This window comes from Ammospiza nelsoni, chromosome 3, assembly GCF_027579445.1.
Source record: "Ammospiza nelsoni isolate bAmmNel1 chromosome 3, bAmmNel1.pri, whole genome shotgun sequence".
Lineage (NCBI taxonomy): Eukaryota > Metazoa > Chordata > Aves > Passeriformes > Passerellidae > Ammospiza > Ammospiza nelsoni.
This window is the reverse complement of record NC_080635.1, coordinates 89131005-89148193: the sequence shown is the minus strand read 5'-3', so window position 1 is coordinate 89148193 and position 17189 is coordinate 89131005. Positions and strand designations below refer to the sequence as shown.

General features: G+C 42.2%; 1 protein-coding gene across 1 annotated transcript in view; it reads right to left on the bottom strand.

Annotated features, from left to right (window-relative positions):
- The window catches only part of HCRTR2 (hypocretin receptor 2), a 32217-nt gene extending 25008 nt beyond the window's left edge, over nucleotides 1-7209 (bottom strand). The window contains exons 1-2 of the mRNA XM_059469191.1: nucleotides 7058-7209; nucleotides 6670-6857 (exon numbers count right to left, since the gene is read on the bottom strand). Coding sequence (XP_059325174.1) covers nucleotides 6670-6857; nucleotides 7058-7209 — 340 coding nt within the window. The remainder of the gene's footprint in view (nucleotides 1-6669; nucleotides 6858-7057) is intronic.
- Nucleotides 7210-17189: the final 9980 nt, after the last annotated feature.

Below are 17189 nucleotides of genomic sequence, written 5' to 3'. Positions count from 1 at the left end.
TTGCTCCCTATGTCTCACATATAAACAAGCGTGCATGTGTAGGTTCCATCACACAGAAATAATACCAAAACTGTAACAAATGCAGTTGAATAACACAGAACCCATGAAATCCCAAAGTATTTTGTTGAACATCAGCCTTACTGGAATGTACTCATGGGGAACTGTCACCCACAAAAGACAGTGAGGATCAACATAAATAAAAAACCAGGTAACAACAACTAGTTTGCTTGCAGCAACATGTTTTCTGAGGTTTTCTACCTACCACGTGTTCTATTGTACCAAAGAGTTAAGAGTTGTGGGTTTTGGGTTACTCATCTGCTCCAGCACACTTCTAAATCTTAAGAACTGGCTTATCAAGGCATTAGAGAAGAAAACAAGAACTGAATTTTGTGTAGTGGAAGCTTATTTGTATGGATCACAACTGGGAGTAAAAGCACAACCACCTAATCAGCACTGGAATAATTCTCTAACTCAGCCACATTACATAATATTAGGCATTCAACAATCTAATGGAAATGGAAGTTATTAGCAGAGAATCAGCTATGCTATAAAAACAGACTTCCCAAAGTGCCTGGTTTAGTCAGCTCTGGAGGAAGTGAAAGGTTCCATCACAGAGTTTTCCTAATCTAACTATATTGGTTTAATCTAACAGATTGGTTTAAAATATCCACCCCCCACCCCCCAAATCATTACCAGTATTAACTGGCAAACCCAGTCATCTCTGCAGAGCTGGCTGTACTGATTGACTAGATGTTTAATAATAATAATTGATATTATTACAAATACAGCCTACAAAATCTTTATCTACACTTCCTATTACAGGTGGAAGAGTCAAAAATTTAGATGTCATACTGTATATGACACTATGATAAAAAGATTTTACACTTGGCTGATTCAGTTGAAAGCTGCATGACATTAAAATGAAGGTGTGTTTCACAGCTGAAATGCTGTGCAACTTTGCAAAAATGTGCTTCAAAAAGCATCCATCAGTCACAGCAACATGAGTTGCACTAGGAAAAACCTTTCCATGTCCACATTTGTTTCTACTGGAGATGTAAGACTTAGTGACTTTTCTGCAGGATATACGAAGAAAATACAATTCACTATGCTAGTGACATGTTCCACCTTGCATATTATACCACTTCTGAATCTGTATCACAGATTCTCATTGCAATATTCCACAAACTAGCTAAAATCCTTGCAGTCCTACTGTGCTAAGAACCAGGAGAAAAAGCACAGTTCTGTCAGAGCTGGGGGCACCCCCAGGCTCTGCCACCTATGCCCCCCGCTCAGGAGCTGCCTGTCCATGCTGGAGGCCAGCTCTGGCATGGGGCAGCACGTAAGCTGGGACCAGGCTTCTGGAAACAGAGCTTTTGGAGTTTTGGAGTACTCTTTTGGGACTCAGTCTTTTGCCTCAGAGCTGCAGTCAAGCTCAGGCTCTCACAATAGGCTCAGGCAAAGACCTGGTTGTAAGTATGGTTTTGCCTTGCTGAATTTGATAGTAAAACTCATCCATGGACTTGATTTTCTGGCTTAACCTCAGACCTTTTTCATCAGAATAGATTTGTCTGGTGGTTGCTGGGATGTGACTGAAACCTGGTAAACATCCTCAGACCTACCAAGGCTCAGGCACTGTGGGACTGTGTTGTTGAGTGCACTGCCCTGTCACTCTTGCTGCTGCCCTCAGCTCCTGGCACCCCCTCCCCTGGGGAACAGCCCATCATAGCTCTTTTCTGACACATTCCACTTGTGAGACAGGCAGTAAGTCAGCTGCTTATGTCCAAGAAAACAAATTTGACATGCAACACAAAAAATAAAATATGCTTTATAAACAACAACAACAAAAAAAATCCCAAGCCCTTCAATTTTTTGTTTTGAAAAAATGGTGAGTAATCCCTATATTATGCAAATAGCAATGTACTTTAGTTGGTACTCAAACTCTACTATAAATTGAGCTCATACATTCTCTTAGGTAGAAAAAATATATACATATTGTCTCATTTCCTAAATGCTGTCTTAATAGTGATAAAGCCATTCCAGCTATTCATCCAAGAGATAAAGGTGACTCTCATGCTGATATTACAAAGTCCTTTCAATGCCAGGTTCCCCAAGGAATCTGAAAAAAATGAAATGCAATAATTTAAAATGTAATTAAATGAAATATGCCTCATCTACAGCAACAAAATAGGATTCATGAAGATCATTTAGGAGAATACATGACTCATCCAATTCTACCAACATAGGCATGTATGCCTAGACCTCAGTATTCACTGGATATCTTTAAAATTACAACAGAGCAGCATTTGAGAGAGCTGCCTATTCATAGGCATTGAGCAGGACTCCAGTATTAGAGCCATACACTGATTTTTTTCTGCTCTAGCCCGAGAGAAATCAAATGGAGGCTGTTGAACTCTATGAGTCAGACTATGAACTCTTTGAAGAAAGAAGCATAGTTCGGTTCTTACAGATCTCAGCAAAACCAGCAGTTACTGTAAAACAGGTAATAAATAATACATCTATCCAGAGAGGGGTAAGTCTCTCCCAATCTCTTTCTGAGCTGGAATGAAAAACAAGTATCACCAAACTGTGTGAGTAAAGTTTCTGAGACTTCTCACTGATGTATTGCATGGCCTCTCACCCTTGGAAGCCAGCAGTGTTGAGGACTTTCAAGCTGGGCACTGCCAAAGATTGCAGCTCCTGCCAGCTCTGAGAGGGGCTGCTGCCAAGAGCCCCAGCAGCACAGCTGGGGGGATGCCAGAGGGTTGCTTGTGTTGCCTTCAGTCCTTGATCGAACCAAGTGATCTCTGCTGCACATTTTCATTTTGATGAATGCATGTTCCCTGAGAGAAGCCATTTCATTAGAAAAATCCTGACCCACATGAATGAATAACTTCAACAAGGGTCATTTGCATTCTTCATATGTATAAACAGAATTAAATGTACGTGGTTGCACATTACCTTGTAGTCTTACTCCAGTTATCAACTACTGTAACTGATCAGCCTGGAATGGCTTCAGTAACCAGAGACCTCCAGGCATCCTAAAAATACCTTTTCTTCTTTAATTATCTAGTTTCCTATTTTCAAGCAATGCTTTTAATGACCTGTTTTCAAATAAAGAAGAAAAAGGTCTTAACAGTGAACATACATTCAACATTAAGAAGTCCTATGATTCGCACTAGATGTGCAAAGAAATTGTTTCATTGATCAAAGAGTTTCATTGATCTGCAATAGTAAAGAAAATTTTTGGTCTTATTTGCAAAACAGAAAATCCTTATCCTCCACACTTGTTCTGCTTCTAGCGATAAATAGTGAGCAAGTGAAGAAGAAAATAGGATAAATCATCATACTGATATTGCCATCTAAATTTCAAATTCCCTTAATGGTCATGCAAATATATCATAAAATCATCTTAAAATCTGTTTCTTTTCCTTGAGTCCCACTGAAATACCTGGTGAGCAGCCTACCCAGGCATACAAGAGAATCATTGACATGAAGCACTGTGTGCAATACTGAAACCTGCATTCAAATACAGAGACTTGCTAATGTTTTTCACTTTAGCTGGTATGTGCAGCAGCTCAGACAGTTTGTGTCAACTCTCCTAATTAAATTGAAAGCTAAATAGCGCTGCAGCCCTTGTTATATGCTATTATTAACAGAATTCCTGCTGTGTATTTCACTCAAGAACCCAACAGATGTCAATCAAAGTTCAAGCTCCTGATTCTACCCTTGGTTGTTAATCAACTGTCAGAATGCTTCAATCCAGTTTATTACTAATATCTGAGGAATGTGCTGTGCCTTCCACTTGCACAGACACTCCTTATCCCATGTGAGTGCACAAACCAAGATAAGAAGCAGAAATTCAATTTTCAGCACCACATACAGAAAGGGAGGGTTTTCCCCAGTTACTTAAGTGTTATTTGAATAGGATGTGTTAAAAATAGAATCAAAGCATTGACTCCAAATGCCATGAGCTCCTCAACACTGGGCAAATGTAAGCAAAGGAACTCAATGCATCATCAAGGATGACACTATAAAGCATTAAGGATGATACTATAAAGCACTAGAAGCAACTAAAACATTCTTTAGAAGCACTCCTGCTCCTCTTTGAGAAGGTCCATGACTAAATCCCAGATTAAGCTTCAATATGGATTTTTCAAGCAGCAGAAATCAGTTTCTCAGAGATATCAACATGTGTACTGTTCTACATCAGATTTCACATGTAGTAAAAAAGTTCCTCAAAAATGTCTTTGTAAAGAGCATTAGATCACATCCATTTCTCTCCTCAGAATCACATGAGCCTGCAATCAGTGCAGTGTGAGCTTTCTTGAATAAAGATGAGACAGTATTCAGCGACCAAGCACCTGCAGAGACCACAAACAATTCCTCCATGAACAGAACCAGCAATATGGAGCAAACAGCTTGAGGAGGATCATAGAATCATTTGGGTTGGAAAAGACCTTTAAGATCATTGAGTCCAGCTGTAAAGCTGAATGATCTATTGTAGGTTTTGCTGTGATTTAGAGGAGTGGACAGAAAAGTGTTCAGCTACTTCTCTGTCCATTTTAAGACAGACATTTGCTACCATGCACTACAACTTGGAGAGAGAGATTTCAGAGGACAAAAGGTGGACATTCCATCCAGTAAAAGACGGAATGCAGGTGGGTGCAGAGCCAGATGCCAGTTTCCACCCCAAGCAAAGAGTTAATGTACACAAATGCAAGGAAAGAACAGCTGCACATCTGTAGTGGAATAATATCTATTTGTGAGTGCACAGAGAGGAAAGCTTTTCTCCTCGTGGCTTCAGAGGGGAAAAGAGCGAAAACTCCTATAGCTGAAGATTTGACCTTGAATTTTTACAGGTGAGAGGACAGCATTCTGAAGCTTGTCTACAGTATCGGTGGAGGACAATAGGTAAGCACAGATGGCTCTCCTAAAATAGTCTTTGCTCAAAATCACAAAAAAAGGACAGCTTTTATCCTAGTTTAAAATAAAATGCCATTATCTTTGCCAGGGTTATTATCTTTACACTGTCGATCAAGCTGGCTGCCGAGCAATGGACTGAGCAAATGCGCACACAGGGAATTAGGGCAATGTTACAGAATTACTAAAAACAACCAAACCACTATCATCAATGCGTTGACATTTTAAAAAATGCCTTTAAAATATTGCCTTGGGCTGCAGTCTCATTTGCATCTCACTTCGGGAAGCCTGTAGAGTTTGCAGTGACAGGCCTGACAGGCACAATTCCTTCCGAAAAACATGAATGAAAGACCCGTATGGCGGGGCGGGGCGGGGCCCAGCGCGCTCCGTTCGCGGCAGTATCACGGGATGGACACCGGGAATGCCAATGGCCTGACCGCAGCACAGGGGCTGTGGCTCCGGCGGCCACACCGCGTCCATTCAGAAACGCAGAACCGCTGAGGGCAGCGCCTGCTCCGCTGCCCCGGCCACCCGCAGCCCGGGCGGAGGCACGGCCGCCTTGGGACGGGGGCACGGCCTTGGGACGAGGCACGGCCGCCTTGGGACGGGGGCACGGCCTTGGGACGGGGCACAGCCGCCTTGGGACGGGGGCACGGCCTTGGGACGGGGCACAGCCGCCTTGGGATGGGGGCACGGCCGCCTTGGGACGAGGGCACGGCCGCCTTGGGAAAGGGCATGGCCTTGGGACGGGGGCACGGCCTTGGGACGGGGGCACGGCCTTGGGATGGGGGCACGGCCGTCCCGGGCGGGTGTGTGCACACGCGTGGCCGCCCTCCCCTGCACCAGCACAGATTTCTGTTCCGAGAGCCTCCGCCGTGGCGGCAGCACGCTCGGTGGGGAGCGATGAGGAGCGGTGGGCAGCGGGCGGGCTGCTGACAGCCAAACCCCCCTGCCGCTGCCGCTGCCGCTCCCGCCCGCCGCCACAGCCCCCCCGTGCCCTCCCTCCCTTCGCTCTCCTCAGCTGTCCGCCACACTCCAGCGCCCCTACCGCTCCCTTCGAGGCGGCCGCCGAGCAGCCTCGCCGCCTCCTTCAAGGATGAATGGAAGCGGGAGGAGGCGGGCTCCAGGAGAGGCGCCGCCCCGCCTCGCTCCCTCAATGAGCGCCCGGGAGGGGCCGCCGCGCCCCCGCCTCACGGCCCCGCTCCCAGGGCGGGGGACGGAGCGCGGCCGCTGCTGCGCCGCCGGGGAAGGAGCCGCGCGTTCCGGCAGCTGAGGGGCCCCGCCGGCTCCCCTCACAACCCGGGCGCCGTCCCTGTGCCCGCGTCCCTGTCTCTGTCCGGGAACACCGCCCCGCGCTCCATATCCCCAGCGCCGGGCCGGGGCTCCGCGAGGGAGCCGCATCCTCCCGAGCTGCCGCCGTGCCGGGAGGGTTCAGCACCTCGGCCCGGGGACAGGGGCGGGAGCCGGCCGGCAGCCGCGGCTTTCCGCCGCCGGGCCGCCCCGGTGCGCTCCGCCAGCCCCCTCCCCCTGCCCGGCCCTGGACGCCGGCGGCCGCCGCCGCAGCCCCTCGCCCGCGTAGGAGGAGCGGATTTTTTATGGCCCCTTCCGTGCAGCCCCAACTTTCCCCCTCGGCTGGGGACTGCCGCCTTTCCAGCGGGGTGTGCCAAACCCACCGCGGTTTCCAGCCACCCTCCGCGCAAAACCCATCTCGGGAAGGGAGAACGGGAAGTTTTGGGGAGCTCGACTCACCCAAGACGTTCCCAACGAGAGCCACAATGAATACGACGATGTAGCCGGCGATCAGCGCCCATTCATATTCCTTGGGATGCAAATACTCCTTCCAGAGATACCGCAGGAACTCCTCATCATCGTAGTCGGAGGAAGGGGTTAAAAGAGCCTCCCGCGTTTCATTTAGTTCCGACCCACTCGTCCAATTCCTGTACGGAGGGGAACCATCCTCTGGTTGAATCCCGGACATCCCTAGTGGTTATTCCGGAGGCTGGGAATAAAACAACAACCAACAAACCCAAACCCAGACCCGTCAGAGCATCCGAGCTTTCTCCCGCCCGTCCATCGAGGCTTGTGGTTGCCAGTGCGAAAAGCGGGGTGTGGGGAGAAAAATGACGCGGGAACTTACGGGAACCAATGCGGGAACAGGCTGGGGATCCGCGTCGGTCCCCAACCCGCCCCGGCGAGCCTTTTCCCCGACCGGGCAAGGGGTGCAGCCTCCGCGGGGGACGCTTCACCCCCTGCACCGTCGTGGAAAAGGCTGATCGGAGTAGGCTGCATGCCTCAGGTGCCGGAGTGCACCCGCCCCCGCGGGAAAAGTCACGTCCGTTTCAGACGATGTCGATTTTTGTTCCCCAAACCATGCACACACACCCTCGCACACCCCGCATCTCTGCACGCCTCCCCTCTCTTCCTCCCCCCGCTTCAGCTCATCCCCAGCTCCTCATCACTCCCCCAACCCTACTTCCAGCTTGCCCATCCCTCTTCTCGGCTTCTCCTCGGTTTCTCACCCTCTCTTACACAAGCATTTCCCCTTAGACCTTTCAACATTAGATTCCAGATATATTCAAGATATTTGTAAATTAAAGGCTGTGGAAGGCTGTGGTGGGGGGAAGCACAGGGTTAAAGAAGCCATTAAAAATCAGTGGCTAATGAGGCTGCCTCATTTCTGTGCTGCTTTGAAAGTTAGGCTAAAATGGGAACACTGTGGGCTTCCCAACACTGGTAGGAAAATCCCTAAGAGGGCTGAGCAGATAAATGGGAGGTTTCATTGGATTTGAAGATTGTGAGACCTCACTGAAGCTTGAGTTTAGCACGCATTCACTGCGCTGAGGATGTTTCAGACATCCAGCTTGGGATCTCAATACAGCAACTACCCCTCAGTCATTCTGAAATGGGCTCAGCTGGCAGAAAGCAGTTCAAGAGAACCCAGAAGTGCCAGTTAAACAGCATGGTAGGTTTCCTGGCTTCTGGTCATTACTTCTTGAAATATTTTCATACTTTGCCAAGTGTACAATCTCTAAAGGAGAAGGGAGAGGTCTGAACTTGTCGCTCCATGACTGATAAAATACCCTCTTACTCAGGCAATCTATTCACTTCATATCTGAATAATTTAATGAGCCTGATAAAAGCACCGTTTCTATTGGGACATGGCACAACTAGCTCAGTCAAGCATTTCAGTGCAGGGTCTGCACCTCCATAGAAATGGAGGAAGTGTTATGATGCCACTCTGCTTCCAACTCAAGCATAATAGAGAGACAGATATTCAATCATTAACACTGCATGTAGAGTGCTTAGCTCTAGACAGTATTTTAGGCTACCCAATTGTTTTTTGTCGGTGTGCAGCCATCTCTACTACCTTCAAAGTTCAATGCAGCATACCTGGAATACCTCCTCCTATTTCTATAAACCTGCTCACTTTGTTTTAGCTCCTTTTAAAACAAAGAAAAAAAAAATCTTTCCTATTCCACAGGGAACTTGAGTGAACTTTTTAGTCTAAATATGTTATAGAGTGAAATATACTCAGATATACAGGTAGGATCAGCATGTCTCTTACATAAATTAGAAGGGTAGAGTTTGAAAACACCATAAACAAAGATTAGATATCTGCAGCTAATGAAAGTTGAAGTATGAAGTTTCTTAGTTGAAGTATGAATTAGTATGAACTTAGTTGAAGTATGAATATTGAGAAGTTACTTAAACTCTCCTGTGGGAACGCAGGATTACTTGGTACACAAAAAGAGCACTATTTAAGGAGCTTGTCATGGTCTTTGCTAGTGGGGAAAGATTTAGAGAATGACCATTTGGTAATCAATAACAATCACACTCATGCTCCAGCTTGTTTCCTCTGCTAAAATGTTTGAAATTCCACTATTTGCTTCCAAGTTGCCAAAAAAATGAAGTCATATCTTTTTTGACATAAAGTTTCTTTCTCTGTCACCAGTAGTGACTCCACCTGCAGTGCTGCATGCAGCTCTGAGGTCCCCAGCACAAGAATGACATCAACCTTTTGGAGCTAGTCTGGAGGAGGGCCATCAGAGGCATGAAGCACCTCTCCTATCAGGAAAGGTTAAAAGAATTGGGATTGTTCAGGCTGGAAAAGAGATGGCTTAGGGGTGACTTAATTGTAGCTTCCCAGTAGTACCTGAAGAGAAAGATGGAGAGGGACTTTTTACAAAGTATGCAGAGAAAAGACAAGGTGGAAGACAGATTTAACCTGAAAGAGAGTAGGTTTATACTAGACATCAGGAATAAATTGTTTACTGTGGGGGTGGTGAGGAACTGAAACAGGCTGCCAGAGAAATTGTGGATATCCCATCCCTGCAAGTCTCCAAGGCTGGGTTGGATGGAGCTTTGAGCAACCTTGTCTGCTGGAAGGTTCCTTGCCTATAGTAAAGGGATTGGGACTGGATGATCTTTAAGGTCGCTTCCATTCCAACCCAAGCCATTCTATGATTCCTATGAATAGTAAGGAAAGGAATTAAAAAGGCATACATATTTGGAAAAAACATGAATTTGTGAAAAACTTGTCACAAGATTCATTCTTTCAACAAGATTACAAATCTGATTGTTAATACATAAGTAATAGATTATGCAGATTAATTAGCTGCCTAAATTCAGTATTCCTAGAAACCAGGAAGACTTTGTTTTGGTTGATACCACACATTCTGATCAGGGAGCAGACTAGTAAAAAACTGAATATGGCATACATTATAAAGATTAAAAATGGGCTAGCTAACAGATCCCAGGATGAAAAGGTAGACAAACAATCATTGCTGAGCCTATGAATTCCTACTGTCAGTTCTTGGTTCTGTTATACTTATTCTTCAATGACCTTGAAGAAGCTGGCAGGTGACCCAAAGATCAGGCACAATCAGCTAAACACACATGCTCATCACAAATCTGTAGCCAGAAAGCTTCATTTGATCCTTGGTTGTATAAATGAGTGTACCTGTGAAAACAGATTAAATTTTAAAGTATGAGTGAAACTCAACTTAGGGGAAATATTCAACATCTACAAAAACTCTGCTGCCGAGGAAATCAAGATCAAATGTCTTTCTAAAAGAAAAGTGCTAGATGAGATGAGAATTAATTCAGAAAAATCACATTATATGGAATGCAAGAGGTCAGACTGGATGATTATGGTTGTACCCCTCTGGCTTTCTAATTTGTGAAAGTGTGTTAGCTAAATCAATTCCCCTGATGAATTTTGGTTCTGATTTATCTTTTCTTTTAATTATACTATCTGCAACAAACTTGGTGCAACAATTTAAATGTTCCTTTCATATGGAAGTGTACAGCAAATGTTGAAAATTAGGTAATTCTTATTTTAACTGGTGCTTTGTTTTTGGTTTTTGGGGTTTTTTTTTTCAGTTCAAAGCCTGCTTAACATGGGGTTTTTGCAAACTTCTATAATCAAAGAATATGCTGGTGACACAGCACTTAAAAGAAGCTTAAATTCAAGGGTATGTCTATTAACCTTCTTATCTCAGGAGAGTACTTTCTGGTACTTTATTTATCTTAAAGGTTCACATACATTGATATCTTTTCTAATCCATAACTTTCCATCACTAATCCAAAAATACTGAAATTAAATTACCAGCCCTAGAAGATATGTCTTGTGGCTTTCAGTATCACTTATTATATGATATTAGACCATGTGAATATAAATCAAACAGAATTTTATGCTTTATTGCATCTGATAGCTCACAGGAACTGACATTCATAGAGAATAAACAAACCTTACTTCAGCATCCAAGTTTATTGCTTCATCAAACACATTTCCCTCTCCATAACAATAATTTTATTGCAGACCTACATTTTTCTTAATCACACAAATAGGCAGCATTTTTCTCTTCTGTCAGAGACTAGCCCTTTCATTTAAAAATCTATTTGATTCAGAAGATTAGTTCCATAGTAGTAAAATACCATATTAAATTTGGAGCCCTTTTCTCAGGCCAGAATTAATTTTGCTTTTTTTCAACTTGGTTGAAGATGCAGCTCAGCTGTGGAGTTTCTACCTTTGTTGAAAATTTTAGCAGGTGATTTTGTTGTCGGGAAGCAAACCACATAAACACAAGCACTTAAGAGAAAGACTGTGTGAATGTCTTCCTTCCTTCCTTCCTTCCTTCCTTCCTTCCTTCCTTCCTTCCTTCCTTCCTTCCTTCCTTCCTTCCTTCCTTCCTTCCTTCCTTCCTTCCTTCCTTCCTTCCTTCCTTCCTTCCTTCCTTCCTTCCTTCCTTCCTTCCTTCCTTCCTTCCTTCCTTCCTTCCTTCCTTCCTTCCTTCCTTCCTTCCTTCCTTCCTTCCTTCCTTCCTTCCCTCCTTCCCTCCTTCCCTCCTTCCCTCCTTCCCTCCTTCCCTCCTTCCCTCCTTCCCTCCTTCCCTCCTTCCCTCCTTCCTCCCTTCCTCCCTTCCTCCCTTCTCACGGAACAGCTTTTTTTTCTCATCTTTTGTCTCCCTCATGAAAGATGCCCCCGAGAGTAGAAAACCACCTGCCTTAATGTTTATTTACATGACTCGTCTTGGCCAGTCATATTCCAAATTTTGCCCATGAAGATCCTCTGCTATCTTTCCTTCTATAATGGTATTGCAAGGTGGAAGTGCTGCTTTCTGGCAGCAGTTCTAAGTAGTTTCTGAGAAGGAGATGAACTATTATAATAGTGAAGGCAATAAATGAGCAAGTAGAAACAAGGTAAGAGCAAGAAAGGAAGACTGAAAGAAAAAGCCAGGGTTAGAAGTTTATACAGCCATAAATTTCATTGGGATCATCAGACAGTGAGGTGAAAAGGACCACAAAAGAAAAATTGATATTTTTCTGTACTTTTTTGAATTAATTAATCAGTTACCCTTGTAAGTAAACAATGATGTTACATCACAAAATGCATTTGCAACTTCAGGTTTCCTTTAGATGTGTTCTTTTCTTAGCATCAATTCAGTGATGAATTGTAGGTTAAAGAGTCAAAACTAATTTTAACAAAAGAGACAGTCCTCAAACCTGCTGCTAAATTTTCTGAAGTGGGGATATGGGAAGCATCCAGCAATTATCCTTGTTTAGGCAACCTCAGATATTTTTCTCTTTGCATGTAGAAAGCAAGATCCTGTTAAGCAGGATCTTATTTAAACAATTCAAAAACTTGCAAAGGTATTATTACCCCATAATAACAAGAGTATAAGCAACATTCTATTGATTTATTAGCTGACTAGCACCATTAAAATAAGTCAAAGCTAAGATGATTTTCTCTGTTTCTAGTAGTGATCAGATAAGAAAAATTAGCTGTTGGTTAGCTCATGCCATCTTCATTATTAATATCCACCAATGCAGAACATATTTGAAGTGAAAAACTCTGATTCTAGTCTCATTCACTCTACTGTAAATTAGGAGTATCTTCATTCATGTCCGTAGAGTTATGCTGCTGTAATACAAATTAGAATAATAGAATGCATATCTGTTCAAATTCAGACAAACTGAAAGCAATAGGAGAATCTGACTCTCAATGAAAACTCTGTTGTCCAGCTGGGAACAGAATTGCCTGACATCATTCCTATATGTTAAAGATATAATTTCCAAGGGTGTGCAATGCTAATATATAAAAAAGTACACTGTTGTACCATGCTTTTCTTGGTCCATGTGCTTACTAACAGCCAAGTACTAAAAGGGGTTTTAAATCTTCTTTTTATTTCTTTTACCAAAAAAAATTGTTTTGATATATGAAAATTGATGTGTACCATCTGCAGTATTCTCTCCTCCACCAAGTCTACAAATATTTAAAAGCAAACACATTTAATGATCAGGGCACAAATCCAAACATAGATAGAACAAATTACAAGACACCTTTCCTGAAAATGCCTCTGAACTGTATATGGAAGCTGAAAAACAGATGTCTGTTTACTCTTTTTTTTTTTTTTTTTTTTTTTTTTTTTTTTTTTTTTTTTTTTGTTAAAGCATGCTCAATGTTAATTTCAGTTGGCAAGTTTAAATATGTGGGGAAAAAAATCTCTTCTTAACTTCATAAATATATGTGAGCACTGAAAGTCATATCTGTAGAATCTAAGACAAATTTATTACAAGTCCATAAAAGCTGTTAAATTAAGCAGTTTGAATGCTACACTGCAGTCAAGAGCTCTGAAGCCAGAGAAACTATAACTTGAAATAAAACCTTTTTCTTAAAATTATTTTACCTGGAATGTTCTTCTGACCCATGTGGAAATAGCAGAGGATCTGTCGTGTGATCTGAGACAAGATAGATGCTTTCATATTAAGTACTTTGAGGAGCAAGAAGGAAGAGGAAATAAATATGTTGGTTATTTTAAAGGAAATAAAGACCTTTCAAATAAATTTAGCACAAAAAAATGTATGAGTTATTGCAATGTTTTCATGATGGTTAGAGGATTGGCTCTCCCCTTAGCAACATAGGCATTTTAAGCAGATGAGATAGATTAGGAATGGGAAGTGAACAGTGACAAAGATGGCTTTAAGGGACTTATCACTTCCAGAGTTATCAAAGCTAAAGCACACCAACGTGTATGAGAGGCCTGTGACCTGTACTTTTCTATTTGGGTTCACTGCCCCCTGACAGAAGAGCAGAGTAAAAGAACTACGTTGTGCTATTGCTTTCACCAAACTGGTTCTTACTTTGCTCTCCAGCCCCTCCTGTTGCATAAGGCCAGCGAACCCTCCCATCTTGGTTACATCTCTGCCAGTGGCCGGGAATAGATGACTAGAGGAGAACATAAGGGTAAAGCAAGTTTGCAGCGATACTTCCCAGCTTTCTCTCTTTGAGCAAGCTGCTAGTTAGCAGCTTCCTGAGGCAAATCATTATGTCTGGCTAATAAATATGTCTTTGCAAGTTTTTCCCAACAATTTTGCTTAATTGTTTCCTGAGCCCATTTGAACCTCTGGCTTCCACTGAAACTAGAAGCAATGACTTCCACAGTTTTTTTACAGTGGCCCTTCTTTTCTACAGTTAAAAGTGTTTCTAAATAATTTTACTGTATTTGGTTTGCTGCTCATACAGTGTAAAAATTGAGTATTTCCCTTTCCAGTTTTTCCATACCAATTTCTTCAGTCAAGTCCTCCTCCAAACTATCTCCATTTCAACAATCATTTTGTTTTTGCTAATTAACTTAGCATAACTGAAAAATTTGTTACCTTTTATATTCATGCCCTGAATCATCTCTGATCTGTTTAAATAAGGTCCAATTAACTCAGTGGGGGTTTTTTTTCTGTCACTTGTTTGAATTTTCTTTGGTTTGTTCTATACACTATGCTTCATTTGAGTACAGCATTCTGTAACTTCACTACCAGATGAATAAACTCAAATGGCACACTTTTTGGCACATTGGCTTTCTGATACTAAGTTTACAAACGTACCCATTTTTATTTAAAGTTTCATCAATGGATTTCTTTTTCCTTGGATAGACTGTGTCCCTAATACCAGTTAAATTTTTTATTAAACTTTCCCCATTCTTAACAAGCTGACTCTGCTCTTTATGCCATTTCTCAGACATACTGACACTGCACTCTGTCTAACCCTGTTTGTGGTACTGAGAACACCTCTCAGGTCATCTTTATTCAAAGATTTTCTATAATCTGTTGCTACTACTCTACAATATGAGCTCTTGAGATTTCCATTTTAAAGTTAAGTTTTCAGTGAACAAAAGAGAAGTATTTTGTCATGAGGAAAGCATCAAAAGCATTTGTTTTCATGTCATTGTTCACCCCTTGCTATTTCATTTCTTAAGGTGCGCCTTCTTCTTCTGTTAAGTATGTCTATTTTCACATGGCATTTCAAGATTTTAGTGCTACCTTGATAGTTTATTCCATGCCTGCTTTCTTTGTTCTTTCCTAGCCTAATAAAACTGGGAAGGGCTTAATTTCCTCCTATTTTCAATGAATTGTTGCAGGAATATTTTTCTCATTCATTCTATGAGCTTGTGGGTGGCTATACATTACTTTGGACTGCAACATGCAGAACTTTGCAATAATTTCCCCTATTGTTACAAGGTTTCTTGTGATAGAAAAACATGTTTGGCACATCAAAAATTGAAGTCATAATGGCATTCCATTCCAAAAGAAAAGCATAGAATTTCCTATACATTTTGTCATAGAATTGTTAAGGTTTGAAAGGACCTCCAAGATAATCAAACCTAACCATTAAACCAGCACTGCCAAGTCCACCACAACACCATGTCCCAAGCACCACATCTACTATGTTTTCTTGAACACTTCCAGGGATGGTGATTCCACCACTTCCCTGAGCAGCTTGTTCCAATGCTTCTCATCCTTTCAGTGAAGAATTTTTTTCTAATATCAAATCAAAACATCCCCTGGCATAACTTGAGACCATTTCTTCTTGTCCTATCACTTGTTACCTGGGAGAAGAAACCAGCCCCCACCAGTCTACAGTGTCCTTTCAGTTACTTGTAAAGAGCAGTAACATCCTTCATGAACCTCCTTTTGTCTGGACTAAACAACCCCAGTTGCCTCAGCTGCTCCTCATTAGTCTTGTCTTCCAAGATCTTTCAGCCTATGGGGCCAAAGTGCTCTGTTTTGCCAGCATAGACTGCACTGATTTGTTTCTCTTCTGCACTTAGCTACTGAATCTATAAAATGTGTATTTACTGAGGATAGTGTTAGAGAGAAGTCAGAAACCCAAAACCAAGACAGTGTGAAGAAATTGATTGTTCAGGCTGTAAAATATGCTAGGCCAAAAAAAAAAATTAGTTGCCTATGTTACAAAATTACTAAAATGAGAACCTTTAGTGGTCTTCTCCAGCTCCTCAAATATTGGTCATTGCTTTCTCTTTTCATTTTTTACTGTCAATTGCATGTTTCAGTAAGTCTTACCTTGATTGACTGTGCATTAAAGAATATTATTATTGCCCAATGTCTTATTAGACAGTGGCTGCCTCGGTTTTTTAGTTTGCTAAACACCGTAAGCCAACAATTCAGCTTGAAAAAAGAAGAAAATAAAATGCTACAAAATGCCAAAAAGAAAAGAAAATGTTAGAGTTTCTAGATACAGATCAACATTATACTGCAGAAATTAGCCTAGCCTGAATGTCAGATGAGCCTTTTAGTGAATTAAACCCACATTTTTTCATCTCAGTCAAGTCACCTTGCATTTTAGAAGTCAAATCTAGCTTCAGTTCTCATGCCTGAGTATAGCACTACTTATTTTTATGGGCAGATTTTTCTCTTCCCTTTACCATTTGGCATTATTTGAGCCTCAGATAATTATAGTTCTGCTTTTCCTACTGTAAAGATGTGTGTATGCTTTGCAGGAAGAGCCTATTATCTATGGAGGGGTGAAGGAAGAAGTGACTTAGGGACCACCTTTGCTGCTGGTAAAGGCAATTTTGGAAGAATCAGCCCTGTGACCAAGCCTATGGAGAATTACCTACCTATTGTGCAGCCACACATTGGGGCTGGCAGGGCCCTCAGTGGGCTCAGATGTGTGACAATACACACATCACTGTTGATTTGGGCCATCAGATAGAAACCCATCAGCACAGGGACTTTCCTTGCTTTTTCCTTGTATTTATAAGCAAGCTGCCAGCTCAGAGTCATATATTAAAAAACTATTTTAATCTCTCCCAATACTGTTACACGTTGAGGCGCCAACACTGAAAAGGAGACAGACCTATTTTCCTGTGAAGTTAAAAATGTGAGGCAATGCTTAATATGCTTTGAGTGATGAGTATGAACCAGGAGATTGCAGCAGACCTGCACCTTTATATTCCTTTCAGCAACGGTTTGGGGGTAAGGATGTCTCAGTCTCTGCAGTTCTTCCAGTGATTGTGAAGATAAATAATCCACTTCTGTGGGGTGCAAGACTATAAACAAGACTGAGTCTGTGATACTTTTCATTCTTTCCTCTTCTAAAATGTAATAATATTGGCTACATATTTTTCATTTACTGTTATAGAACAGCTTGCAAACAAGGCATCCTTGTCTCAGTTTAATTTCAGCTGGATCAGATTAACCAAGATACTCAAATAAAAATCTAAACATCTCATGGCAAAGCATGAGCAAAGCTTGGAAAAGTATCATTTGAAAAAGCACTATTCACATTTTTCCTTCAAAGTTTGCTGCCTGTTTAAATGCTTAGACCTTCTCAGATGGTTTTTGCTGGTTTTTTTACTGACTTTTTCTTCTGACTACTTCAAATCTTTAGGTGTGAAGACCATTTCTTGTGAAGCACTGCTAATCTCAGCATTTTCAACTTTATGAGGATTCTGTATGTTTCTATACATCAT